General features: G+C 41.2%; 1 protein-coding gene and 1 non-coding gene across 10 annotated transcripts in view; both read left to right on the top strand.

Moving 5' to 3' along the window:
• Cnot1 (CCR4-NOT transcription complex subunit 1) overlaps positions 1–26,171 on the top strand; it is an 85,150-nt gene that overhangs the window by 49,451 nt on the left and 9,528 nt on the right. For 2 of the 9 annotated variants that reach the window (XM_032888039.1, XM_032888037.1), the window contains exons 18-40: positions 261–462; positions 1,532–1,678; positions 3,313–3,437; positions 3,682–3,968; positions 4,631–4,709; positions 7,448–7,678; positions 8,129–8,269; positions 9,409–9,588; positions 10,820–10,936; positions 11,231–11,341; positions 11,627–11,704; positions 11,878–12,055; positions 13,215–13,345; positions 14,656–14,952; positions 15,950–16,090; positions 16,185–16,289; positions 17,161–17,280; positions 20,533–20,724; positions 21,106–21,248; positions 22,218–22,326; positions 22,419–22,588; positions 23,229–23,481; positions 25,861–26,109. In XM_032888039.1, the coding sequence (XP_032743930.1) occupies positions 261–462; positions 1,532–1,678; positions 3,313–3,437; positions 3,682–3,968; positions 4,631–4,709; positions 7,448–7,678; positions 8,129–8,269; positions 9,409–9,588; positions 10,820–10,936; positions 11,231–11,341; positions 11,627–11,704; positions 11,878–12,055; positions 13,215–13,345; positions 14,656–14,952; positions 15,950–16,090; positions 16,185–16,289; positions 17,161–17,280; positions 20,533–20,724; positions 21,106–21,248; positions 22,218–22,326; positions 22,419–22,588; positions 23,229–23,481; positions 25,861–26,109 (3,786 nt within the window). The remainder of the gene's footprint in view (positions 1–260; positions 463–1,531; positions 1,679–3,312; positions 3,438–3,681; positions 3,969–4,630; positions 4,710–7,447; positions 7,679–8,128; positions 8,270–9,408; positions 9,589–10,819; positions 10,937–11,230; positions 11,342–11,626; positions 11,705–11,877; positions 12,056–13,214; positions 13,346–14,655; positions 14,953–15,949; positions 16,091–16,184; positions 16,290–17,160; positions 17,281–20,532; positions 20,725–21,105; positions 21,249–22,217; positions 22,327–22,418; positions 22,589–23,228; positions 23,482–25,860; positions 26,110–26,171) is intronic. The other 7 variants (XM_032888041.1, XM_032888043.1, XM_032888042.1 and 4 more) reach the window with 6 other exon arrangements.
• On the top strand, positions 10,313–10,447 carry LOC116886725. Its single transcript, XR_004386137.1, has one exon. It is a non-coding gene; the product is annotated as a small nucleolar RNA SNORA46 (small nucleolar RNA).

Below are 26,171 nucleotides of genomic sequence, written 5' to 3'. Positions count from 1 at the left end.
GTAATCAAACAACAGTGAGGGCATTTATCTTGTTAGTTTTGTAGTCTTCCTGTGACTCTGGTTCTTTATGGGGGACTTAGCTCTTTAACCTACTCTGTATCTAGTATGAAAAATGGACAAGCAGACTTGGTATTGTTATCATTGTCACGATTGTGTGGGTGTTAAAGTGTTTAGAATACAGAGGTATTACTGTGACTTACTATACTTCTGCTACATTTCCTTTTCCTCAAAACATGCAATACGTGTTTGTTTTTCTTCAGATTGACCCTCTTGCTGGAATGGCATCTCTTAGTATAGGTGGTTCAGCTGCCCCTCACACCCAGAGCATGCAGGGTTTTCCTCCAAATTTGGGTTCTGCGTTCAGTACACCTCAGTCACCAGCAAAAGCATTTCCACCACTTTCAACCCCAAATCAAACAACGGCATTCAGTGGTATTGGGGGACTTTCATCACAGCTTCCAGGTGAGGGGAATTGGGTAAGGTTGGAATTATTTGTAAATTTTATTGTGCTGTAGTTAGTGTATGATAAAGGATTTGGAATGATTTATAAAAGAAAGGAAATTAGGGAAAATGTGAAAGGTATACACACACACACACAAACACACACACATCCTCCCTTCCCCTCTAACCCAAGTTGGGGAGAAGGGAAATATACGGTTTAATTTTGTTCCTTTTAATGGCCATAAATGATTGAGGTTTTATGGTAATAAAGTTAGCCGAGTTAGTATGAGGATTCACGTTCACCAAATGATATATGCGTAGCATGTTGGCCATATACTTGTTTGTTGCATTTTGTGTTATTTCTTTTGATGCTGAGCATTTAATACTAGGCCAGTCACATGCTAATTGTGTGAATTCAGCCTTAAGAAAAGACTGCATATCAAATTCAAGCTTTTGTTTTACATGACTTATATGATAAATAGAAAATACTGTTGTATCTTTAAAACCTTTTGAATTCCTTCTGATTTGTAAGTTTACAGTGAAATGAAGATTATATTTTTTTCTCTTTCTACATACTTCTTTTGTAGAGGCTCTAGGTTAGCACACTAAAAGCCAGGAGTAAGGCCTCAGGATGAAGCGACTTAGTTACTGTTGGATGTGGTTCTAGGCCTGATGAGTACTTCACTCAAACCGAATCCAGGGGGCTATCCTCAGCCTTCTTAGCACAGATGTCACTTTAGGCTTTTGGTTTTCACTGTTGGTGTTTGCTTGTTGGATTTGGGGTTAGAGTTGTGACTTGTGATGATTATGAAGCGATTGCATGAGGTACCTTACTAGTGTGGTCCTGTCAGTGATGGTCCAGTGCAGTGGCTCAGTGGAGAAGGCTCTCGGACCTGAGGGCCTGGAGATGGGAGTTTGCTCCTCTGAGCCCGTGTGAAGGGGAAGAAGAGCAGTTCATGGTTTGTCTTCTCAGCCTCACATTTGTGTGTGGTGGACCTGTCCTCACACATGCATCATGTGCACACAGTAAATGTAATTGTCTTGGAAGTGGAGAAGTATCAATAAACTTCTGGCTGCCTTTACTCCCTAGTAGGTGGTCTTGGCACAGGAAGCCTGACTGGCATAGGAACTGGGGCCCTTGGACTTCCTGCAGTGAACAATGATCCTTTTGTACAGAGGAAACTGGGCACCTCTGGACTCAACCAGCCTACATTCCAGCAGAGTAAGATGAAACCTTGTAAGTGGTAGTGTTGTCTGTGACTGTGACGTGTGACTGACACATGTAAACACTTCATTTTTCTGTTGTCCTTAGAATTATGTAGATACAAATTGATTTATATGTTGATAGTAGGTCATTATTCCATTAGCTATGTCCTTAGACTTGTGGGAATACACAAAATTTGAATTAGTAAAACTAAAGCTCCAGCTGTACTCTGGGTTGCCAAAACAAAACGATAGTAAAAGGCGTCCTCACCGTGTCACCATGTCACCGTATCACCCTGAGAGTAAGAGTAGGCATAGGAAAGGGAAATTTGGAACGTGCCAGTTTTTCATACAAATTTTACAGATCACACAAAAATCTATTAATGTGGCTTTCAAGAAGTCGGAGCCCCAGGAATGGTGTTACATGCCTTTAATCCCAGGATTTGAAGAAGGTGGATTTATTGAGTTCTAGGCCAGCTTTGTCTAGGCAGTGGATTCCAGGCCATTCAGAGCTGTAGCGACAGACCCTTCCTTACGTGGCAGAAGGAAGTGGAGAAGCAGCCAAGATTTCAGATTTCCGCTTCAGTCAAATTTTTGCAGTAAATTACAGAATTAATTTCCTAGCGTATGCAGCTTTGTTTACCTCATAAATATCACTGTGTAATAAGACCAATTTTTATACTCACTTTTGTAGTAATATTGCCCAAAAGAAAACAGAAAACATTCTTACACATCTAGCGACATCATTGATTTCCTGTCTGCTTTATTACTGAGGCTAACTGAATACCGATGTTAGAAGAATTGAAATAGCACAGTGGTTATGCACGCAATCCCTGCACCACCTGAGAGGCAGAGGCAAGCTGTAGCTAGCCTGGGCTAACTTTATACACACTACTATTTTTTCCTTAAAAAGTAAAGGTGGTTGAGAGCACTGAGTACTCTTCAGAGAGTCTAGGATCCGTTACCAGAACCCAGATGGCAGATCACAACTGTCTGGAACTCTGGGGATCTGACAGCCTCTTCTGGTCTGCAAGGGCCCAGGCGTACCAGGCATGTACACAGATATACCTGCAGGCAAAACACCAGCCAGTACACATCAAAGTAATCTTTGTGGAATTGGGGAGCAGGGCAGGTGTTTGTGGTGTAGGCCATTAATTCCAATAGAGGCAGATGGATCTTGAGTTCAAGGCCAGCCAGAGATATTGCCTCCAATCATCATCATCATATATATTAAATACCACCCACTGACTTGAAAATGTTAGAGTGAAAGGCTTGTCTGAATGTTAATGTTTTCAGCATGCTTTGTGTCTGTGTGTGTCATGTTTTATGTTGAATTGTTTGTTTATTACAAAGCAGTGAAGACTTGCTCATCATGAGTCATGAGTGGGTTTGTTAATGGTTAGGGGTTCTGGCCTTTTGAGCTTTCTTTTTACTGCAGTAGGATTTACAAAATACTGTACAACCAAGTAAAGCAATTTATTTAGAAGTCTTTCTTGTCTGCCTGTACAGCTCTGTTGGTAAAATCCATCATTTGATCCTTGAACCTTCAGTTTCTTTTATATGTCCCCTCTTCCCCACTTCAAGTTAGAACCATGTTAGTCTCTCTAGCTTTCTGGGGGAATTGAAAGATTTAAATATGTATACTGATAGCCTTTTCCTCCCCAATAGCCGACTTGTCTCAGGTGTGGCCAGAGGCAAATCAGCACTTTAGTAAAGAAATAGATGACGAAGCAAACAGCTATTTCCAGCGAATATATAATCACCCCCCACATCCAACCATGTCTGTTGATGAGGTGAGTGTCTAGGCTTCCTGATTCTCATGTTCATAAACTCGAAATGAGGGCACTTTGAAGGTTTTTAGAAATTCACTTAAAATGTAGTATTTCTGTGTATCTTTTGAAATTTTAATGTTTGTGTCAGCTCTGTTTTTTGGCACTGGTAAATGCTTTTCTCAGGAAGTCTGCTATTCAGGTATATGAGGATGATTCTTGGTAAAGTTTCTTGTATGCATGCATTGTGTTTATCTTGCTTTTCCAGGTACTAGAAATGCTACAGAGATTTAAAGACTCTACAATAAAAAGGGAGCGAGAAGTATTTAACTGTATGCTGAGGAACTTATTTGAAGAATACCGGTTTTTTCCCCAGTACCCTGATAAAGAATTACATATAACAGCCTGCTTGTTTGGTGGCATAATTGAAAAAGGACTGGTCACTTACATGGCATTGGGTCTGGCCCTGCGATATGTTCTTGAAGCCTTACGGAAGCCTTTTGGGTCCAAAATGTATTATTTTGGTATTGCTGCACTAGATAGATTTAAAAATAGGTGAGTAACTGAGACTGGCACTTCTTCCTTCTTCCCCAGGCCTTCTCAGCCTTCTTCGTTCTGGGTGTATCTTTTTATTATGTGGAGCAGTAACTAGTGTATATATATCACACACAATGCATACACTTCCATATTAGGTATATACTAACCTGTACAGCTAAGTCCATTGTGTGCCCAAAGTACAGAGTGATTTTTTTTTTTAAAGCAGAGGTAATGACTGTTTATTTTGTATTACATAATTTTCAGTTACTTTTAAATTTTGATTGGATCTCTTCCAGCCTGCCTGGAAATCTTAATTCTCTGTTCTTCACTGTCCCAAGTGCTGGGATTGTAGTGAGCATACCTGGATGATGGTGTGTTTCCATGTGGAGTGAGGGTCATGAGTCTTCTTCCCTCCTCCCTGTTGGTGGTCATCCGTGTTACTGATTATGTTTCCCCTGAGATGTAGCCAGGCTGGCCTTGAGCGTATGCCACTGTTGTTATTGTTAGGTCCTGGGGTCGTGTGTGCACCATTCCTGGCTGGTAGGCGTCTTCCATTTGACGTTCTCTTCACAACAACAGTGCTGAAATGATTCTCAGTAGTAGTGACTGGAAAAAACAAAACAAAACCCTTTTTCCTGTACTTACATGAAATGATGAATGAACAATTTGTTTTTTGGCAGATTGAAGGACTATCCTCAGTATTGTCAACACCTGGCTTCTATCAGTCACTTTATGCAGTTCCCACATCATTTGCAGGAGGTAAGTGCCCTGATCTGTATGCCTGTCAGGTGGGCAGAGGCTGGATTGGCTCTTGGTTTGTTTGGGGATTTAGTGAGAGCCGCTAGTAAGGTTAAGGTGGGTTTTGTTTTGTTTTTTTTTCCTTCCCTTTTTTTCGGAGCTGGGGACCGAACCCAGGGCCTTGTGCTTGCTAGGCAAGCGCTCTACCACTGAGCTAACTCCCCAACCCCAGTGGGTTTTGTTTTGCTTTCCTCTGTTGTAGTATTTCTGTGTAGTAAGTGTAAGGAGACACACTGTTCATGGCCTGGATGGAGGTAGAGGATCCTTGTGGATTACAGCTCATGTTCTTGGAATTCTGCTGCTGTTCCTGGCGTCCTGGCTTAGGCTGGCCCTTTGTGGGTTTGTTGTTTGACACATTGTCTCACTGTGCCCCTCTAGCTGCCAAGAATTCAATAGGTATCCTTGGCTGTCTCAAAATTCAGAAATTCCCCTGCCTCTGCCTCTAAACTACTGGAATTAAAGGCATGAGACACAATGGCTAGGTAAAGATTCTTGAATGATCTCAGTCTATGAGATTGTTCCTTGCTCAGTTTTGGGCTTAATAATAAGCCAAATTAAAATGTCATTCATGGTGTAATGGTTTTGAGCTATAGTTTTTATTGTTGAATTAAAAGGCTTTTACCGGTTCTTGTGACCTGGTGATACTTTTGAACAGTAGGTATATTTCACTCAGTGAATCTTTACATATGCAAACTTTCCTGATTCTAGAAAATAGTGGAGTTCAGAGGTTGGTGGCACCCACCTTTAATCCCAGCAACTGCATCTCAGATGAAGGCTAGCCTAGTCTGTAAAGTGAAATCTGGTCTATGTGCCAATGCTAGACTGTCTGATCCTATCTCACGAAAAATAAACAACCCCCACGACAAAATTACACAATCCAAAGTTGGTCTACAAATTGTTAGTTTAAAAAAAATCTTTTAAGTTACCTGCTTAGATTCTGTGGAGGAACTCAGCAGGAGTCAGCTTCTACAGAAGTAGACCTAGAAAATAATGCATATTATTCTTTGTGTTCCATTAAAATTTGAGGACCCTTTTTAGTGGTTCATTTGGAATGATAGCCATTAATTATGCACACTTTTGGCTTGAATTTTGGATACTCAGTTTGAAATGAAACTTGTTTGATTTCTTAGGATTCTAATTGTTAAAATTTACATACAAAAGATATTTCATAAGGAGTAAGAATGATCACATTTGGGGTTGGGGATTTAGCTCAGTGGTAGCAAGCGCAAGGCCCTGGGTTCAGTCCCCAGCTCCGAAAAAAAGAAAAGGAAAAAAAAAAAGAATGATCACATTTAAAGTCTTAGCCTGCCAACAATGATGACAGTGTGGGAAATTCTCATGTAGCCCTACAGGCATTATTGATTGGTGAGAGCAAGGATTAGCCTTTCCCAAGGGAGGAGCTCCCTAGTCAGTTAGTTACTCAGTGTAAAATAATCAATCAACATAACACAGTACTGAAGAGACTGAGCAGATCGTGTGTGTTTGTGTGTGGGGGGGGTGGCAGGGATAATATAATTAGAGGCCATGAATTTAAGATTGCATGGGTGGTACGTAGGAAGATGATAATTTAATAAATTGCAAACATTTTTTAAAGGTCCTGCCTTCCTGTTGATGCTTCTAGGGAACAAATTAGACATTCATATTCCCTATCCATCCATCCATCCATCCATCATCCATCCATCCATCCATCCATCCATCCTATAAGACAAGCACCTTTTTAAAAAAACACCAAGGTGTCACTGTCTTTACTTGAACTCAGAGATCCTATTACTGTTCGCTCTGTCTGCTGCGGTTAAAGCTGTGCACCCCTGCACCTGAGTCCTCAAACGCCTTGAACAAATCACTTAAGCTGCACATGGTTGCTTCACACCTTAATCCCATCACTGGGAGGACAGGGGTAAGCAAGTCTCTTGAAATCAAGTCAGATTAGGGCTATATAGGGAGAGTTTGCTCTCCCCCCCCCACTCCCACCCTCCCACCCTCCCAGAAGGAAGACAGACAGACAGTATTTTAGTTATTAAGAGATTACATGTTGTGGTCTTACTGTTTAGGTAGGGATGATTGACGTAACATTAGGAGAACCCCATGCCAGTCTTCCAACTGAGCTCTGAAAGGAAAGTGTCAGTCAGTGTTGTTGGTTCTGCTTAAATTGGCTTGCAGTTATAGTTCTTCTGTTTTATATTAAGAGTCTTACTGATATGCAAAACACAGTGTAGTATGTTTATGCTGAGGTTCAATCAAATGTAGCTTGACATAAATTTAGAAATTTTTAAAGGGTTTAAGGAATTTTATTTACAGATATCTGAGACTGCTTTTTTCCCCCAAAGACTTATTTACTTAATGTGTGTGAGTACACATTTGTTGTCTTCAGACACACCAGGGCATCAGATCCATTACAGATGATTGTGAGCCACCATGTGGAAGAGCAGTCAGTGCTCTGAACCGCTGGGCCATCTCTCCAGCTCACCCTGAGACTGCACTGGCCTTTTTCTTTCCTTTCCTTTTCTTTTCTTTTTGCAGGCTAGTTTAAAGGACTTTAACATACTAGTTTATCTTTATTGGCGTTCAGTATCCTCTTAAGTATTGCCCATGTCAGGCAAGGATTAAAAGAAAACTAAAATTATTCTTACCCTTTCATAAAACAGAATTCTTGATTTCTATTAAGATGCCTTTGTATGTTTCCCTCTGTGCCCATGTAGTACATCGAATATGGACAACAGTCTCGAGATCCTCCTGTGAAAATGCAGGGCTCTATCACTACCCCTGGAAGTATTGCACTGGCTCAGGCCCAGGCCCAGGCCCAGGTTCCAGCAAAAGCCCCTCTTGCGGGTCAGGTTAACACAATGGTGACCACCTCAACAACCACCACTGTTGCTAAAACGGTTACAGTCACCAAGCCAACGGGAGTCAGCTTTAAGAAAGATGTGCCAGTAAGTAGTAGGTCCTTTTGCTTTCCCAGGATCTGTTGGTGTGAATAGGTAGTAGGGAATTTGTGTGTTATTTTACTGGAAGCATAAAGGTCAGCATTGTCCCAGAGAGCACTATGTAATGTAATAATTAAGGGATGGATTTAATGATCTTACCAGTGTAGTTATATACCCTGTTCATTTTTCATGCTAATGGAATCTCTATAATCTTTTTTAAATGTTTTATTACCTTTCTATCTTGTCTATTTTGTGTGCATGTGTCCTATGATGCATATCTGGAGGTCAGAGGTCTTAGGAGTTAGTCCTCTCCTTCTGGCATCTGGGTGCCAGGAATTGAACACAAGCTGGGCTTGGAGGCCAGCGCTCTCCTCTTCTGAGCACTTGCAGCACTTCTGTCTTCTAGGATTTCCCAGTCACACCTCAGCTGCTCTAACAGTGCATTATTACTTCCAGCCTTCCATAAACACAACGAATATCGATACACTGCTTGTGGCCACAGATCAAACTGAGAGGATTGTGGAGCCCCCAGAAAATATTCAAGAGAAAATTGCTTTTATTTTCAACAATCTCTCACAGTCAAATATGACACAGAAGGTAAGCATGATGTAATAGCTTATGAAATGCTCTCTTTTTTTCCTTGATGGATGGAGGGATTGGTTTTTGTTTTGTTTTGAATCCAGTTAAGTCAGTTGGTTTGTTCTGTCTATAGTCCAAGCTCCTGAGGAGGCTGAAGTAAGCATAAGGAGTTGGAGACTAGGCTTTTCTATCACGTAGCTATCACTGCAGAGCCTGTCTAGAAACTAAAGCCAATAAACTCAGGTTAAAAGGTATGATTTTAGCTGGGTGTGGTGGCACATGACTTTAAAAACATTTTTTAAGGTATTTTTTTGGTAGGAATTAAACAGTATCCTTTGTTGTAGTATTGTTTTGCAGTGACTTGTAACCTTTTGAAATAATGTCATGCTCTCCTGAGAAGGGAAGTGTTATTTTTTTCCTTCCTTCCTTTCTTTGAAACAAGGTCTCATTAACTAGCCTTGGCCAACCTGGAACTCACTATGTTAACCTGGATGGCCTCTAGATTCTGTCTGCCTCCCAAGTGCTGGGATTTAAAGGTATGCACCACCATGCCTAACTTTGGTAGAAAGTTTTGTTTATGTTCTTCCAGAATCTACTATAATTGCTTATTAGGCCCTGTGAGCACATGAAGTACAGGTTTGGAAAGCATAAGGAATGATGCTTCCTGCTAAGATAGTGCTTTGACATGACAGTGGGTTTCAGGCTGAGTTTGCTGACACAGGGAAATAGAGGAAAGAGGATTTCTGTGAGTTTGAGGCTAGCCTGGTCTATATTGTGAGTTCTAAGCCACCTAGGGCTACATAGACAAACCCTGCCTCAAACAACAAAAAAGGTAAGTAGGTTTGATCTGGAAGTTAACCTGCTGGGCTTTGGTGTAAGTTTGTAATAGCACTTGAGAGGCTGAGGGAAAGTTTTGGAGTTTGAGCGAGATCAGCCTGTGCTATTGCGTAGGAAAACCTTGCCTTTAAAAGAAGAGCCCATACCCACTGTTAAATCTGAGGATTGTTTGTTGTTGAAGTGTCATGGGAAAGGCCAAGCCTAATAGTTTAATACCATGTTTTGTAAGAAGCCCAGATGCTGTGTGGTGTGAGAACCCAGACCTCATTTTATCTGTTTATCATTTTCTTTTAATACTAATTCTCTACTACTTTGGCTAGGTTGAAGAGCTTAAAGAAACTGTGAAGGAAGAATTTATGCCTTGGGTTTCCCAGTATCTAGTTATGAAAAGAGTCAGTATTGAGCCAAACTTTCATAGCTTGTATTCAAACTTTCTTGATACATTGAAGAATCCTGAATTTAACAAGATGGTTCTGAATGAAACCTACAGAAACATTAAAGTAAGAGTTCTTATATTTCCTTTAGTAATTAGCTTTAAAGTTGATCTTGTAGGAAGATTTGATGTTTCTCTTTATGTCTATGTTAGATGTGTCCATGAAAAGTGCCTTAGATTTTGTTTGGAATGTTAACTACTGGGTTCCATAAACATTTTAAAATTATATTTGTGTGAGTGTCTGCACACTCATACACGTGTGTGCGCTCAGAGGACAGCTTTTTAAAGTCACTTTTCAATCTTCATGTATAGCTTCAGAGTTTTACTGTTACATATAACAATGTTCAGTATTTTTGTGGCATGCCATTTTGTTGACTTGTCATGTCTGTGTGCGCGTGCATGCGTGGGTATGTCCAGGTGCAATAAGTTCTCGGGTCTCTGTCCTGGTTTTGTTTGTTTGTTTGGTTGGTTGTTTTTTTTTTTTTTTTTTTTAAACAGTCTTACAGAAAACTCAGGTCTCTATCCTGGTTTTTAAGAAAATGGTCTTACAGAAAACTCATTCTGATGGTTGGATGTCAAGATACCTTGATTTCAGACGTATTTGAAATATGTTTTTTCTGGGATCCTATGTAGTATAAGGTTAAACTCTTACTATACTCATTCCATACAGTTCAATTATTTTATTTCTAAACTACCATTTATTTTTAAATATGAAACTTTGTAAAGAAACAGTGCAAACCAAATGGAGATGGGATCCTTCATTTCTGGGTAACTTGGCTGGCTTAGGAACTAGCACTATATTTAAACCTATGGGTGGGAAATGTCCCCATTCTAGGTTACGCTGTAGTGCGAGAAGAATTCCTGGCGCCTCATTGCACAGCTGACTCAAGCCGTTTGGCTGTTGCTCTGTGAGCTAAGGGACATGACCGTTCAGCTTTATTTTCTTCTGTAGCAAGGATGATTGCAGTCTTTGGAGTTTCCCATGCACTCTGAGGCAAATTTTATAATAACCACTTGTTTGTTTTCTTTGTCGTGCTGGGATTCCGATTCAGGGTCTCGTACATGATAGTTAAGTATTCCACCTAGCAAGCTCCTAAGACGTTTTCAAAGGTAATGTCAACAAACAGTTTACTAATGAACAAGTAAGATAATACCAATATGATACATGGGAGAGATCTGCTTTAGGTATATTCTCAGAACTGAATTCGTTTAGAAAGGGCATTGAAACTCTGAAGTACAAAATTGAGAATTTCTTTTATAAGCTTATTCTCTTATTTATAAATTGTATACTATTGCAGGTGCTGCTGACTTCTGATAAAGCTGCGGCCAATTTCTCAGACCGTTCTTTGCTGAAGAACTTGGGACATTGGTTAGGAATGATCACATTAGCTAAAAATAAACCCATCTTACACACGGTAAGTTTTATATGGTTCAAATTTGGCTGGAAGGAATGTTTCAATTGTCACTGGGTTTTGTAAGACTTTAACCATGTTTGAATTCTTAATTCTATTCTAGGCTCTTTTAGGATACAGAAAAGTCAGTGGGGTGTGCTTTTTGTCAGGCAAGGGTCAAATAATGTATTGATTATATCTTGGGAGATGAGCTTTAGCGACATACCATTCTTAGGTTCTTATTTTATTTTACTTTTCCCTGAGGCTTCTGGAACAGAAGAATATCCGCTTCTCAAAATTTTTGTTTTAAATTTGTAGGACTTGGATGTGAAATCCCTTCTGTTAGAGGCTTACGTTAAAGGACAACAGGAGCTGCTTTATGTAGTGCCCTTTGTTGCCAAAGTTCTAGAGTCCAGCATTCGTAGTCTGGTGAGTAAATGTTATTTGTGGTTAATTTGTGAGCGATTGCTAGCACAATTCCCAAGAGATGATAGCTTTGTTCTTATGCACATAGAGTTAGTTCAATACACATCCTCCTTAGCTGATCCTAGATCATTTGTAAAGTTAGGTGAAGTTATGCGACTATCAGCTTTCAGCTTTTGTGTTTTTCTGGAATGGGTTTTATCTAAGAATGGGGGTTTCGTCTTGGTCATGTTAATTGTTTAAATGTTGAAATAATACAAAGTAAAGGTTTGATTTAGAGCTCTTCTCTAGGTTTTTAGACCACCCAACCCCTGGACGATGGCCATTATGAATGTCTTGGCAGAGCTGCACCAGGAGCATGACCTGAAGGTAAGACAGTTGCTTCTTTCTCAGAATCCTATGCCTTAAGACGACTGAACTGTGCAGTAAGGATAGACCAGGACAGGGGCAGGCAGCGGGCATTGCACTGTGGGGATGAAGATGGGATGCATTATGGACAAAGCTCAAATTTTCTCTTCTAATTCAATACTGAAATTATGCAGTTAAACTTGAAGTTTGAGATTGAGGTGCTCTGTAAGAACCTCGCGTTAGACATCAACGAGCTCAAACCTGGAAACCTGCTGAAAGACAAAGATCGCCTGAAGAATTTAGATGAACAGCTCTCCGCTCCAAAGAAAGATGTCAAACAGCCAGAAGAGCTTCCTGCCATCACAACAACAAGTAAGTGCAGAGGTCACCAGAACCTTCTCAGATGACATCACTCCACAAAAGCTAACTAGGAACTGTCCTACACTGTGTGCCTTCTAACTATCACTTGGATCATCTTAAGCAAATATGAGTACATGAATTATCCCTATATCATAACCTGACTAATTTATCTCCTTTTTTTTTTTTTTCCCTCTTCTTTTTTTTTCGGAGCTGGGGCCCGAACCTAGGCAAGCGCTCTACCACTGAGCTAAATCCCCAACCCCTAATTTATCTCTTAAAACATTGAAGTATCACAAGTTCTTGAATGACATAATAGTCTGCATTATTTCTTAAAATCCAAGCCAGATCAGTCATGCCTACATGGAAAATATTACCTATATCAAGATAAACCAGGACAGGGTTTAGGGGAGCTGGGGAACAGTCTTGAGAAGCTAAAAACAGGATTGTGCGTTTGAGGCCAACATAAGCTACATGAATTTGAACCAACCTGGAACTCTGTTTAAAAACAATTCAGAGGGCTGGAGAGATGGCTCAGTGGTTACGAGTACTGACTTTTCTTCCAGAGGTCCTGAGTTCAAATCCCAGCAACCACATGGTTGCTCACAACCATCTATTACAAAAAAAAACCAGTCAGAGACAGTCAGACACACATGCATACACACAGACACACTTTCTCTCACTGGTGATAGACACAGATTAACAGTGCACACAGAGACATATGCCCACTCTCACTGGTGAAGCACACAGGCATACATGCTCGCTGTGATGGGGTGGCTTTGGGAATTGGATGAGGTTATACTAAACAGTAGGAATTGGTAGAGTATGCCAACCAGCGCCCTAACCTCTCTTTTGCCTGCCCTTTTGGCATCTGACAAATTCCAAAGTGAGCCTACCTAGTAAAGGCTAGGCTGAGGACATGCACCCGTAACACTGCCAGATGCTTAAAGCTTGGCCTGCCTGTACAGGATTGTCTTGCAAATGTCCCCGTGCTGAGACACTGCCACGAACAGACATAGCCCTGGCTCATACTCCATGTAATAGCAGAATTTCTTGGTCAGAATGGAAAACAAGTCAGCTGCTGCTTCTCAAGAGTTGAGGCCTAGTTTACACTTACTATCCAGCCGACTTTTGTGTACAGTCAATAAATGTGCTCTTATCTCTTTACATGCAGCGACTTCTACAACACCAGCTACCAGCACTACGTGCACAGCCACCGTTCCGCCACAGCCGCAGTACAGCTACCATGACATTAACGTCTATTCTCTAGCAGGCCTGGCACCTCACATTACTCTAAACCCTACAGTGAGTAAAAATGGATCCTTCTCTGTGTGCTTTACCTGAGTGCATGCCTGTGACTACATTCTTGTTAGGTACCCAAGGTGGTCAGAAAAAGACATTAGGTCTCCTTATATTGGAGTTACAGATGGTTGTGAGTGAACTACCATACTGATTCTGGGTCCTGATCCCTCTGTAAGAGCAGCAAGTTTTTAAACACTGGGCCATCTCGCCAGTCCCAATTCTTTGAATTCTAGTTTGTGGCAAAGTGAACTGTTGGTTACTTTACTGTTTATCAGCTTTCCCCTGGGGCTTTTTTTTTTTTTTTTTTTAAAGAAGTAGGGGATCTATAATGTATAAATAGGCAATGATTTTGAGTGATAAAGATTCCTATTTGTTCCTCTATTTGTACCATGCATAGTCAAAAGGTTCTTAATGTATACTGTAGTATTTTCCTCTTGCCTTCATTATCATGCCACTTTGGCCTGTTACTAAGCTATTTCTTGGGCTGGAGAGATGGCTCAGTGGTTAAGAGTACTGGCTGCTATTCCAGACCTCTTCCGGTGTGTCTGAAGACAGTTTAACTTACATAAAACAAATTTTAACAAACCTTTTTTTTTTTTTTGGGCAGATTGCAGTTTGTACATACAATTTTTTTTTTTTAAAGATTCATTTTATATGAGTACACTGTAGCTGTTTTCAGATGCACCAGAAGAGGGCATCGGATCTCATTACAGAAGGTTGTAAGCCACCATGTGGTTGCCGGGAATTGAACTCAGAACCTCTGGAAGAACAGTTGGTGCTCTTAACCGCTGAGCCATCTCTCCAGCCCCTGTGCATACAATTTCTAATCTAAATTCTTTGCATTTATTTTTATTTTATGTATATTAATGTTTTGACTACATATATGTATAAGCCACATATGTGTGTGAGGAGGTCAGAAGGGGTCACCAGATCTCCTGGAAATGGAGTTACAGACCATTGTGAGGCCACCATGTGAGTGTTGGGAACCATATCCCAGAGACTCTACAAGAACAGCAAGTGCTTTTCTGAAAGCCATCTTCTGAAGTCCTCTTTCTAATGATTAATTTAGCTATAACTTTAACTTACAAAGTTGTATGTGTATAAGCTTAAGTGCTATGTGTTCAATAAGCAGTTTGCCTGTTAAAATTGAAGGGGATAAAAAAGATAAAAATGGATCACAGATTATATTGAATTCTTTTTTTCCTAGCTTCTATTTCCTGGGGTGTTATTAGTTTTATATGAACTCTGGTTTCTGTAGCATTGAAGGAATACCAGAGTCAGACGTGATTTTGTGCCTCTTTTCCTCCTTCCAGATCCCTTTATTTCAGGCTCATCCACAGTTGAAGCAGTGTGTGCGGCAAGCAATTGAACGAGCTGTCCAGGAGCTGGTCCACCCCGTGGTGGATCGGTCCATTAAGATTGCTATGACTACATGTGAACAGATAGTTAGAAAGGACTTTGCTCTGGATTCTGAGGAATCTAGAATGAGAATAGCAGCTCATCACATGATGCGGAACTTGACAGCTGGAATGGCTATGATTACTTGCAGGGAACCTTTACTGATGAGCATATCTACCAACCTCAAAAACAGCTTCGCTTCAGCTCTCCGTGTAAGTAGACTGTTGTGTACTATAAAATGTATTCCTGGTCTGTAAGAGTTTGGGCCTGTGCAACTAAATATTACTACTTGATCCTAAAAACAACGTGTGTGTGTGTGTGTGTGTGTGTCTGTGTGTCTGTGTGTCTGTGTCTGTGTGTGTGTCTGTCTCTGTCTCTGTCTCTGTGTGTGTGTGTGTGTGTTAGGGCAAGCACTGAAGGACACTTCCAGCTCCTGGCGTCTTTCAGATTCTTGAGTTGTGTTAAGGCAGAGTATCTCATTTGTTTCTTTTGTATGTGTTTTGTGCTTAGTGCTCATCCGTAACCAATTATTTTCTTAGAGAAGTGAAGATTTTTGAGTTTTAGCTATGGTCTCACATAGATTGCAACAGTTGGAATAGTTCATAATAAAAGTGATTTAGGGGTTGGGGATTTAGCTCAGTGGTAGAGCGTTTGCCTAGCAAGCGCAAGGCCCTGGATTTGGTCCCCAGCTCCAAAAAAAAGGAAAAAAAAAAAAGTGATTTAAAGTGACTTCGTGTGTGTGTGTGTGTGTGTGTGTGTGTGTGTGTGTGTGTGTTTATATACACACATATGTACTGTATATTTTATACAGTATATACACATACTATATATATATTATAAACTCATATACTATATATTATATATATATATATATATATATATATATAGAGAGAGAGAGAGAGAGAGAGAGAGAGAGAGAGAGAGAATGAGTCATTTCACATTGTCTCTTCAAGTAACTTCTTTTTTAAGTCTTGGGTATCAGATTTAGGAGTTCTTGCTTCCTAACAGGTAACATTGTTGACTATGTTCACCACAAACCAGTGAATGCTTAAAAATATTTTCATCTCATATGTGATCAAATTATGGGTATTTGCAGATATCGGCTGGTATATAAGTAGTACCATAAAATGGAATAACCTGTTGACTGTAGTGTGTATCCTAGTATACATTGTAAAATGGCTCTTTTCTTTTGTCTTGTGTTCTCAATAGACTGCGTCCCCACAACAAAGGGAGATGATGGACCAGGCCGCTGCTCAGTTAGCTCAGGACAATTGTGAATTAGCTTGCTGCTTTATTCAGAAAACTGCAGTGGAGAAAGCAGGCCCTGAGATGGACAAGAGATTGGCAACTGTAAGTGTTTAGCATGTATCTTTAACACTGTGGTTTCTTTGAATCTGAGGAAGTGTCTCATAACAAGAGCCTCAGTGACTTCTTTTATTTGTAGGAATTTGAGCTGAGGAAACACGCTCGGCAAGAAGGCCGTCGGTACTGTGATCCTGTTGTGCTTACATACCAAGCCGAACGGATGCCCGAGCAGATCAGGCTGAAAGTGAGAATGGAGGCTCTGCTTCCTTGCTTCCCTTGGCTCTCTCTCTCTCTCTGTGTTACTGTTGCACGAGGCTGTGAGGAGTGTGGGGGTGCATCTGCTGCTGCTGCTGCTGCAGGAAACACCCCTAGAGGCTCCACTTAACACCTCCTGAGCAAGGGCAGAAATTCTCGTCCCTACAGGAGCTCAGTTTTGATAAAAGTTCATGTACTCTTTTCCCAACTTGTACTCATGTTTTCTGGTATTTATCTTTTTGTTGATAGCTTCTTATTGGTCCCACCAAGATGGTGAGATTTGATACTATTTACCAGCATCAAGGGAGAATCCCATGGCAGTCTCATCTGAGGCATTTCCTAGTGGTTCTTGTTGACAGGGCTTCCAAACAGACCAGACTGCCACAAACTCATCATCATCTGGTCTCTCCTTCCCAAGTGCTGGTCAGGATTGCAGATAGTGCTGATATAGGGATTCGGGTACAGAATTATTACTAACTGTAAGTGACACTGAGTATAACAAGAAAGTGAGAAAGCAAGCCTCTTCTGTGTTCTGTTGGCATGCATGCTTGCATATGATGTATTTAACTGTTTTATTAGAATCCTGTACAAGTTTATCAGTTGAAAAAAAAGTTTTAGCTTGGCATTGTAGCAAGGATCTCTTGAGTTTGAGGCCAGCCTGGTGTACCTGGTGAGTTCTAGTACCACAGAGGGGGTGGGGGACGATGACAACGACAACTGAGACTCTTGTCTCAATTCCTCCACCTCAAAATAATAATAATAATAATAATAATAATAATAATAATAATAATAATAATAATAATAAGTTTCTTTTGATTGTGAAGTGAATTCTACCCAAAAAAAGGCTTTCTTCTTCTAAGGTTGGTGGTGTGGACCCAAAGCAGCTAGCCGTCTATGAAGAGTTTGCGCGAAATGTGCCTGGCTTCTTACCTACAAATGACTTAAGTCAGCCTACAGGGTTTTTAGCACAGCCCATGAAGGTAAATGCCTCACTTGGATTAAATCGTTTGTGTTATGAGATATAATTTAACAGTGCATTGCTGTCTGTTTGGGAGCTCGTTACTGGGTAGGGAATGGAAGCCACCAAGTTACTGATAATTTTTATTAGATCAGCGTGGCAGGCAATGTAAGTCCTGGCATTAGCTTGACTACTGTTTACCTCAAGGTAACTTGACTCTTGTCTTCCCTTACTTTTTTTTTTTTTTTTTTTTTTTTTTTGTTTTTTTTTTAATTTTATTTAGGTCAAAGTGGATAGTTTCTTTTTTTTTTTTTTTTTTTTTTTTTTGGTTCTTTTTTTTTTTTCGAGCTGGGGACCAACCCAGGGCCTTATGCTTCCTAGGTAAGCGCTCTACCACTGAGCTAAATCCCCGCCCCTAAAGGGAGAGTTTCTAAGATTATGCAAGACATTTAACTGAAGTTGACAGTACAAGAAAAACACCACAAACCACTTGACACTATTGAGCTGCTGTCTGTCTGCTTTGCTTCTGTTGGTCTTTCTTTTAGAAAGAAATGATATAAAGTGCCTTCATTGACTATGTATTTTCTGAAGGTTCTCACCTCTTTAAAATAAAATTTAAGATTTTTATTAATTTCATACATTTATATATTTTGAGCATAATACATCTTCGTTATGCCCTCATTTCTCCTTCAGTTTCTCTGGAGTCCCAGGAAAGAGAAAAAGATTCCTATAAATTGTTCTGAGTTCCACATGTACATATACGTACATATATATCCATACTCTCACAAAATAGTAACCCGCTGAATTTAATCACGACAGCCTGTATCTGCGTGGGTATAGGTGGGGTTTTTACTGGATCCTAGAACAGCTTAACATCAGATACACCCCAAAGAGCAATGATTCCCTCTCCACAGAGCCATTGAGCAGGGGTGGGCCCCCCGAGTACCTCTCTCATTTCTAGTGGAATGTTGATGGTTCAACTTGTCCCTGAGACCAGAGCTGCTGGGAATTCCAGATCATATACACAAGACTGCTTTTTGTAGCACATCTCCTTGTTCTCTCTCTTTTTTTTTTTTTTTTCCCGGAGCTGGGGACCGAACCCAGGGCCTTGTGCTTGCTAGGCAAGAGCTGTACCACTGAGCTAAATCCCCAACCCCTTGTTATCTACCTCTTAAATTATTTGTTCCCTTGTTTAAATTCTCCCTGAGCCTTGGAGGAGGTGATAGAAATGCCCTGTTCAGGGCTGAGTTCAAACAGTTACTCATTCTTAGCCCCTTGACTGGTCTTCACTGTTACCATTGTAAAACAAGATTTGTGATGTAGGTTGAGTGGAATATTAATCATAAGAGTATAAGATGAATGTTTAGAAGACAGTTTGACAACATGTCCACTTAGCAAAACAAAAGTAGTAATTTCCTTCTCTTCCCACCAGAGTCTATGACCTTCCCAGCCATGGGCTTTTAGCTAGTTTCTAGTCAGGCTTGAGTTCCCTCGAGTGGGGCTCATATTCAGCCATAGGTGGCAGAGCATCCTTCATTCATGCCACTATTGCACCAGGAGGCATATCTTGCCTGGCAGATTGGCATCATAGCTTGCATGGCTCATGGCTGAGTAGGACCATATATAACTAACTCCGAACTCCCCAGCAGTCTACATAGTAACTTCCTATGTTAAGAAAGCAACCTAACAGAGAGGAAGCTGTGTGTGTGTGTGTGTGTGTGTGTGTGTGTGTGTGTGTGTGTGTGTGTGTGTGTGTGTGTGTGTGTGCCTTGCCCCCTCCCATGTTAGAATTACAGTTGTATACACTGCACTTGATTTATGAGTCCTCAAGATGGAACCTTGTGTTTGCTAGATAAGCTCACTACCCACTAAACTACACCCCCAGCTCTTTCGTTTTTTTAATTTCTAATTTACAAAGTAGTTAATACCACCCCTACCCCGTGGAACCTGAAACAAGGTAGCTCTGACTGTCCTGGAACTCTCAGAGCTGCCTCCAAGTGCTAGGATTAAGGCGTGTGCCACAATGCCTAGCCAAAGTAGAGAGAGTTTAGAGGTCTTTGAATCCTTTTAGCTAAGCACCGCCTCACCACGTTTTGGAGCCACAGGTTCGGTTATATTAAGGCTTGCCTTAAGCTAGCATTTATCATGTCTTTATATAGACCTTACACTTGATGCATGTACTGGTGTTCCAGTGGCTTATAGTTCTTATAACTGTAGTATACAAATGTTAAAATCACGAAATTAAACGTTAATATCTTCATCTAATTCTTTAAACTTCAAGTAACGTATAGTAAAAGACCTATTTTAGAATCAGGTATTTCACGTAGTGGTCCTCTCTGAATGTCTTCATTTACTGTGCTGGGACCCACCTGGACCTTGGGTATCCTAACTAAGCTCTTTGCTGCTGAGCTTCACCTCGACTTTTATGGCACTTCCGCTTACCCAGAGTATGGATGTGATTTTGTGTGTCTGTATGCGTGGTAGACAAAGGACTGTGATGGTCCTCACCTTTCACCTCTTTTTGAAACCAGTCTCTTCATTTCTCACTCTTATGTACCCCAGGTACCTGTCCTGTGTGCTTCCATGAATACCCCTTCATTTTCCAGCTTACTGTTAGAGCAATAGGATTACAGGCACATGCTGCCACACCCGTCTTTACGGTGTTCTAGAGATGTGAGCTCAGGTCTTCATGGTTGCAGTAAGCTCATGACCCACTGAGCTGTCTTTCCAGGACAGTAGCGGTATTTGACAGGAAAGGCACATGGCCATGTGTGGCAGCGCATGCCTTAATCTACTTAGTACTCAGGGGGCAGAAGCAGGCAGATCTCTGCACTACACGCTAGTCTGGTCTACAGAGCTGGATCCAGAACAACCAGGGCTTCACAGAGAAACCCTATTTCAAAAGACAAAAAAGTGAGGAAGCACAGAAGTGATGTTGTGTTTATTTGCTCAGTCATGCAAATTGGGCTTTGGATGGAAGTATTATATTGTTTGAAACTTAAAACTCTTGGTTAAGTTGCAGAAGGCTTACTGGATGGCTTGTGTGCAGCGCTCAGGCAGGCTTTCACCTTGTTCATATCATGCCCTCTGATCACTCAATTGTGTGGGTGGTAGCCAGGCCTCTTAAATGTCTCTGTCATGTTACATTGTGGACAGAAGAGAGTAAGCTAAAGCAATCTGCCAAGGGCTGACTTCTGTTCTATTGGTGTGTTATACCAGGGAACAACCTTAAAAGTTTGCTATCTATTGCTTGCTCTTTCTTTTTCTAAAACAGCAAGCTTGGGCAACAGATGACGTCGCTCAGATTTATGATAAGTGTATTACAGAACTGGAGCAGCACCTGCATGCCATCCCACCAACTTTGGCCATGAATCCTCAAGCCCAGGCTCTACGAAGTCTCTTAGAGGTTGTAGTATTGTCTCGGAATTCTCGGGATGCTATAGCTGCTCTTGGATTACTACAGAAGGTTGGTTCTTACGTACACTATTGCTTGTAGAAGGAGCCTGGTTAGAGACTGGTCTGTTATCTGAATCTGTATATTTAGAATTGAAGCAAACCAAGTATTGATTCCCACCTCCACCCCTTTCTGTAGAATGTACTTATAACAGTCAGAAGTTAGTAAGGTGGATGGGACATCTTTTCCATATGGTAATATTTTCTTGGAGCTATGATGAACGGAAAAACTATAGATTTAATAATGACAAATACTAAAAAATAGGCTTAAACGAGGTAGAAGTTGAGAGACCTTCAGAAATTATGTAGTAGTGCATTTGATTTCAAGCTCTGACAGTTGGGTTGAGTGCTTTATGGGTCTCACACACTTGTGAACCCTTCCTTGTGTTCTCAGGCTGTGGAGGGCCTATTGGATGCCACAAGTGGTGCTGACGCTGACCTGCTGCTGCGCTACAGGGAGTGCCACCTGCTGGTGCTGAAAGGGCTGCAGGACGGCAGGGCGTACGGGTCTCCATGGTGCAACAAGCAGATCACAAGGTGGGGCCAGGACGCTGGCCGTGAGTCACGTCAGCTCCCTGCAGCTTGTGTGCACACATGGTGTGCTTGCAGGGATGTCGTTTTCATCGCATGCGTGCACGTGTGCTGTATGTCTGTGCCTGCAGAGGAGAGCAAAGGACATGTGAGCCTCTGAAATTGGAGTTAGGATGATTGCGATCTACCATGTGGGTGCTGGAAAGTGAACCTAGGTCTTTTGCAAAAACAAAAAGTGTGCTTTAAGCCACTGAGCCATCTCCAGCCCCATGGACTAGATTTTGTCATGTTTAATCTATTTATTTCTAGATGTTTTTCTTTTGCCTACAAGATAAATGGGATTTGAAATCCCTGATTCTCAGGGGTTAGAATTGTTGAGTGGTTCTGACACGTGCATTTGAGAAGCAAGCTTCAGGTCATTTGTTTTCAGAATTTCACATTCATAATAGCATTGTCTTGAATGAAATCCCTCCCATTCCCAAAATGTGAAAGCAAAGCTTAGGCTTTTTTTTTTTTTTTTTTTTTTTTTTTTCCGGAGCTGGGGACCGAACCCAGGGCCTTGAGCTTGCTAGGCAAGCGCTCTACCACTGAGCTAAATCCCCAACCCCTAAGCTTAGGCTTTTTTAACATTTGGCCATCTCTTCTACTGGCTAGGACTGTTTTGATACCATATTTATATTGTTTATAAGGGTGTTGTGGGCCTCATACATGCTGTGCCTAGGAGGTACTTGATATCCCTGGCCTGCCTATTTTTTTTTAAACTTAATACTGTTTTGTTGTTTGTTGACTGCTCTTCCAGAGATCCTGAGTTCAATTCCCAGTACCCACATGGCAGCTCACAACTGTCTGTAACTCCCAAGATCTGACACTCTCACATAGACATACATGCAGACAAACAGCAATGCACATAAAATAAAGATAAATACATTAAAAAAGAGAGATTTAAAAAAAAAAAAACCAATGCTTTCTCTTGAGGTGCCTAATCGAATGCCGAGATGAATACAAGTATAACGTGGAGGCCGTGGAGTTGTTAATCCGAAACCATCTGGTCAACATGCAGCAGTATGACCTTCATCTTGCTCAGGTATGGAAGACAGTTAACCTGAATGGGTTAAAGGGTTCTGGAAGTGCTTTTAGTTTTTAATTGTTACTCTCTTGAATTTGCTGTGTTGCCAGTCGATGGAGAATGGCTTAAACTACATGGCCGTGGCATTTGCTATGCAACTGGTAAAAATTCTGCTGGTGGACGAAAGGAGTGTTGCCCATATTACTGAGGCAGATCTGTTCCACACCATTGAAACCCTCATGAGAATTAATGCTCATTCCAGAGGCAATGCTCCAGAAGGGTAAGAATGAAGTGCTCTGCTCTCCTGTGCACTCAGCAGTCTCTGAGCTTCCAAATGAGATACACACTAGCATAACTTATGACTTTATGACTTTTTTAAACCTATAACATAATTTTAGGTAGGTCAAATATTGTCCTGAAAGTGTGAACTCCTAATCCGCTGCCTTCTTGATGAAGAAGTGTGCATACGGTGGCTGCTGAGTGGGTAGCAGAGGTCTGGCTTTGAGTCTGGCTGGAGATAAATCTGAGTCTCAGCCACCAGTGCACTGACACAGACTTGTAATGCCAGTGCTGAGTTAGGCACCGGTGGCATAGCCTAGTCAGCAAGCTCTAGTCCTGGTGAGAGACTCCTCAGAGTGGGTGAATCCTGCTGAGATAATAATACCCAAGGCTGTACTCTGGCTTCCATAAGCATGGGCAAGATGTGTGTGCACAGCAGGAAAGCACACAACATAAAAACTGTGTGTAGTTGTGTATAGTGGTAATCTCAGCACTGGGGAGGCGGAAACAAGCAGATCTTAGGGCCCATTGACCAGGCAGCCTGTCTATCCTGCCTGAGTTTCTCCAGTTCTGATAAATGTCTGTCTGTGAAGTAAACAAGTGTGGGGTAACTGATGTTCACTCTGGATTTATCATACTAGATTGCCCCAGCTGATGGAAGTGGTGAGATCTAACTATGAAGCAATGATTGATCGTGCTCATGGAGGCCCTAACTTTATGATGCATTCTGGGATCTCTCAAGCCTCAGAATATGATGACCCTCCAGGCCTGAGGGAGAAGGCAGAGTATCTTCTGAGGGAATGGGTGAATCTGTACCATTCAGCAGCAGCTGGCCGTGACAGTACCAAAGCATTCTCTGCGTTTGTTGGACAGGTAGAGCTTTTGGAAAGAAAGGTGCTTTTTATTCAACATAAGTAGGGTGTGATTACTCTGATGTTAAAGTTTAGTATTCTATGCCTGTGGTCAGAATTGCCTCCATACTCATGCAAACCAAAACCACCACCACCACGCTTTGTTCAACCAACCTGGCCTGTTTTCCTCACTGTTGATGACAGCTACTGTTGATTTCAGCATTCCTACTCCTTAGTCCTACTCAGCCTATTCCAGTTGTGCTGTAGTGGGTCAGAAAATGATAATGAAGCCACAACATACAGTTTCACTAAGATAGTCACTAGTGATGGATTATAAGCTAATACATCACGATTTTAGGATATCACACTTTAAAAACACTAGTATACAGTAAGTCCCTAGTTAGTAGTAAGTATTTTTTATTGTCTCGTATACATGAATCTGACTCATTGCAGTTTGAATGTTTTGGAAATTGAGTTGCTTGTTAACAATTGGGCTTACCAAAGTGTGCTGGTCACTCTTCCATGCTGTGAGGGGACGCCACGACCAAGGCAGCTCTTATAGAGGAAAGCATTGAATCCGGGCCTTGTTTTCAGAGCATGGTGACATGGCTGCCACTGGAGCAGTAGCTGAGAGCTACATCCTGATTCATTCACAAGCACAGACAGACAGACTGGCCCTGGCATATGCTTGTCCACCTCCTATGACACAGTTTCAAAACAAGGTCACACCTCCTAATTTTTCTCAAATAGTGACACTCCCTAATGACTAAGCACTTACTATATATAGACTATATAAGTCTGTAGGAAACAGTTTTAATCAAACCACCATACCAAGAATAGTCTTAGTGGACCGGAGAGATGACTCACCAGTTGACAGCACATGCTTTGTACGGTTTTTGCCGAGGACTGTGGTTTGGTTCCCAGTGCCCACATTGGGCACTTAGTTCACTAACTCAAGCTTCGGGGATATCCCGCACCTCTGGCTTTGGCAGACACCTGCTCTCATGTGCATATATGTGCACCGTTGAACACAGTTACACACTAGCAAGTATGCATGAGCATTCACATAGTTGTAATTAAAAATAGGCCTTTTAAAAAATAAGCAGTTACATACAGAATAAACTGGAAAAAGTAGTCACAGTCCATTTTGTCTTTTATCATCACTGGCTGTTTTCAGTGACGTGAGGAAGAAAGAGGAAAAATTAGTTATGACTGTAATAGAACTTGTCAAAAATAGTACTGTCTTAAACTGGCCTTCATTCTTTTACTAAAACAGTTACAGTGCTTGTTCAGTAAGCTATAAAGCTTTTGACTGTCCTAATTTTTCACTTCCTCAAATTGACACCAAAAGATGATTGTTTTTCCAAAGAAAGACTAATGAGATGTGTTTTTAATACCTGACAATTGAGTGTGGGTGGATTTTGCTTTTCAACATGAATGACAACTAGTAAACTATGCTATGTAAATTTCTCTGCTAAAAGAGCCCAGGAAGTCATAAAGCATGACTCAAGTTGAAAAGCTATCATTCGTGTTTATTCTGACTCCTCATTCCATTGGCAGAAATGCAAATGTGTGTGTTCCGTGGCATTGCCTGCCGTGGGTATGGATGTGCCTGCCCAGCTCCTCTGTTTGCTCTCACGCATTTCTCTGGGGAGAAGGTGCAGTAGACGTCACTGCTCCCTTTCGGGGATTTCTTTCTTTCTTCTAGTGCTTTGTCACAGCACATACATTCCTCTGCCTCTCCGGCTTTCACATGTCAGTGTGGGAGAAGATTCTTTGCTGGCCCTCTGCCTCGGCTTGGGTGCATTGTTTGTGTAATTCAAACCTCTAGCTGTTTTATTGTTTATCAAATAGTTAAATTGTTTAAAGGTTTTCAAGATGACTTTGTTTTCCCCCTTGGGTCTTAAGACGGTTAGTAAATGCTGACCCCTTGTTCTGCTGCTTTAATGTTTTAATGTCTGTTTTTGAGACAGTGTTGCTATGTTGACCTGAAACTAGACTTTTCTACTAATTGTAACAGTATAAAAGATTATTACATTTAAGTCACATAATCTTGGGTATTTATTAAATTAATGATTTCTCTGCGGATTGCTGGAGTTTAAAAAACATTGCTACAGGTTAAATAAGAGGAAGGCATCTGTGGAGAGAACTTTAAGTTACCTTCATTTATATAATTTCCCAAGTTGTAGATGCCCTCTTATTTAATGTTAGTAATATCTCTTTGTCAATCTTCTCCATGCATTAAACCTGAGAGGAACTCTGCCACAGCTCCTTAATAACAGGGAGACCCTTTTCCTAATGCATCCTTTCAGAGTAAGGATTAGAAATGGTGTAAACTAGAACTCTGCTGAATGAAAGCTAACTGTATAAAGTTGATTTTTGAGAATGGTCTCACCATGTTGATTGATTATTTCCACTGTAGATGCACCAACAAGGAATACTTAAAACTGATGACCTCATAACAAGGTTTTTTCGACTTTGCACTGAAATGTGTGTTGAAATCAGTTACCGTGCTCAGGCAGAGCAGCAGCACAATCCTGCTGCCAACCCCACCATGATCCGGGCCAAGTGTTACCACAACCTGGATGCCTTTGTCCGCCTCATTGCACTGTTAGTGAAGCACTCTGGGGAGGCCACCAACACTGTCACAAAGATCAACCTGCTTAATAAGGTCTGGAATCCTTTCTTGACTTGTAGATTTTTGTGTTCTCTGACCCATTGTAGTGTCCCTCT

Source organism: Rattus rattus, chromosome 17 (genome assembly GCF_011064425.1).
Source record: "Rattus rattus isolate New Zealand chromosome 17, Rrattus_CSIRO_v1, whole genome shotgun sequence".
Classification (NCBI taxonomy): Eukaryota; Metazoa; Chordata; class Mammalia; order Rodentia; family Muridae; genus Rattus; species Rattus rattus.
The sequence above is the reverse complement of the archived record's forward strand: the minus strand, read 5'-3'. Positions and strand labels throughout refer to the sequence as shown.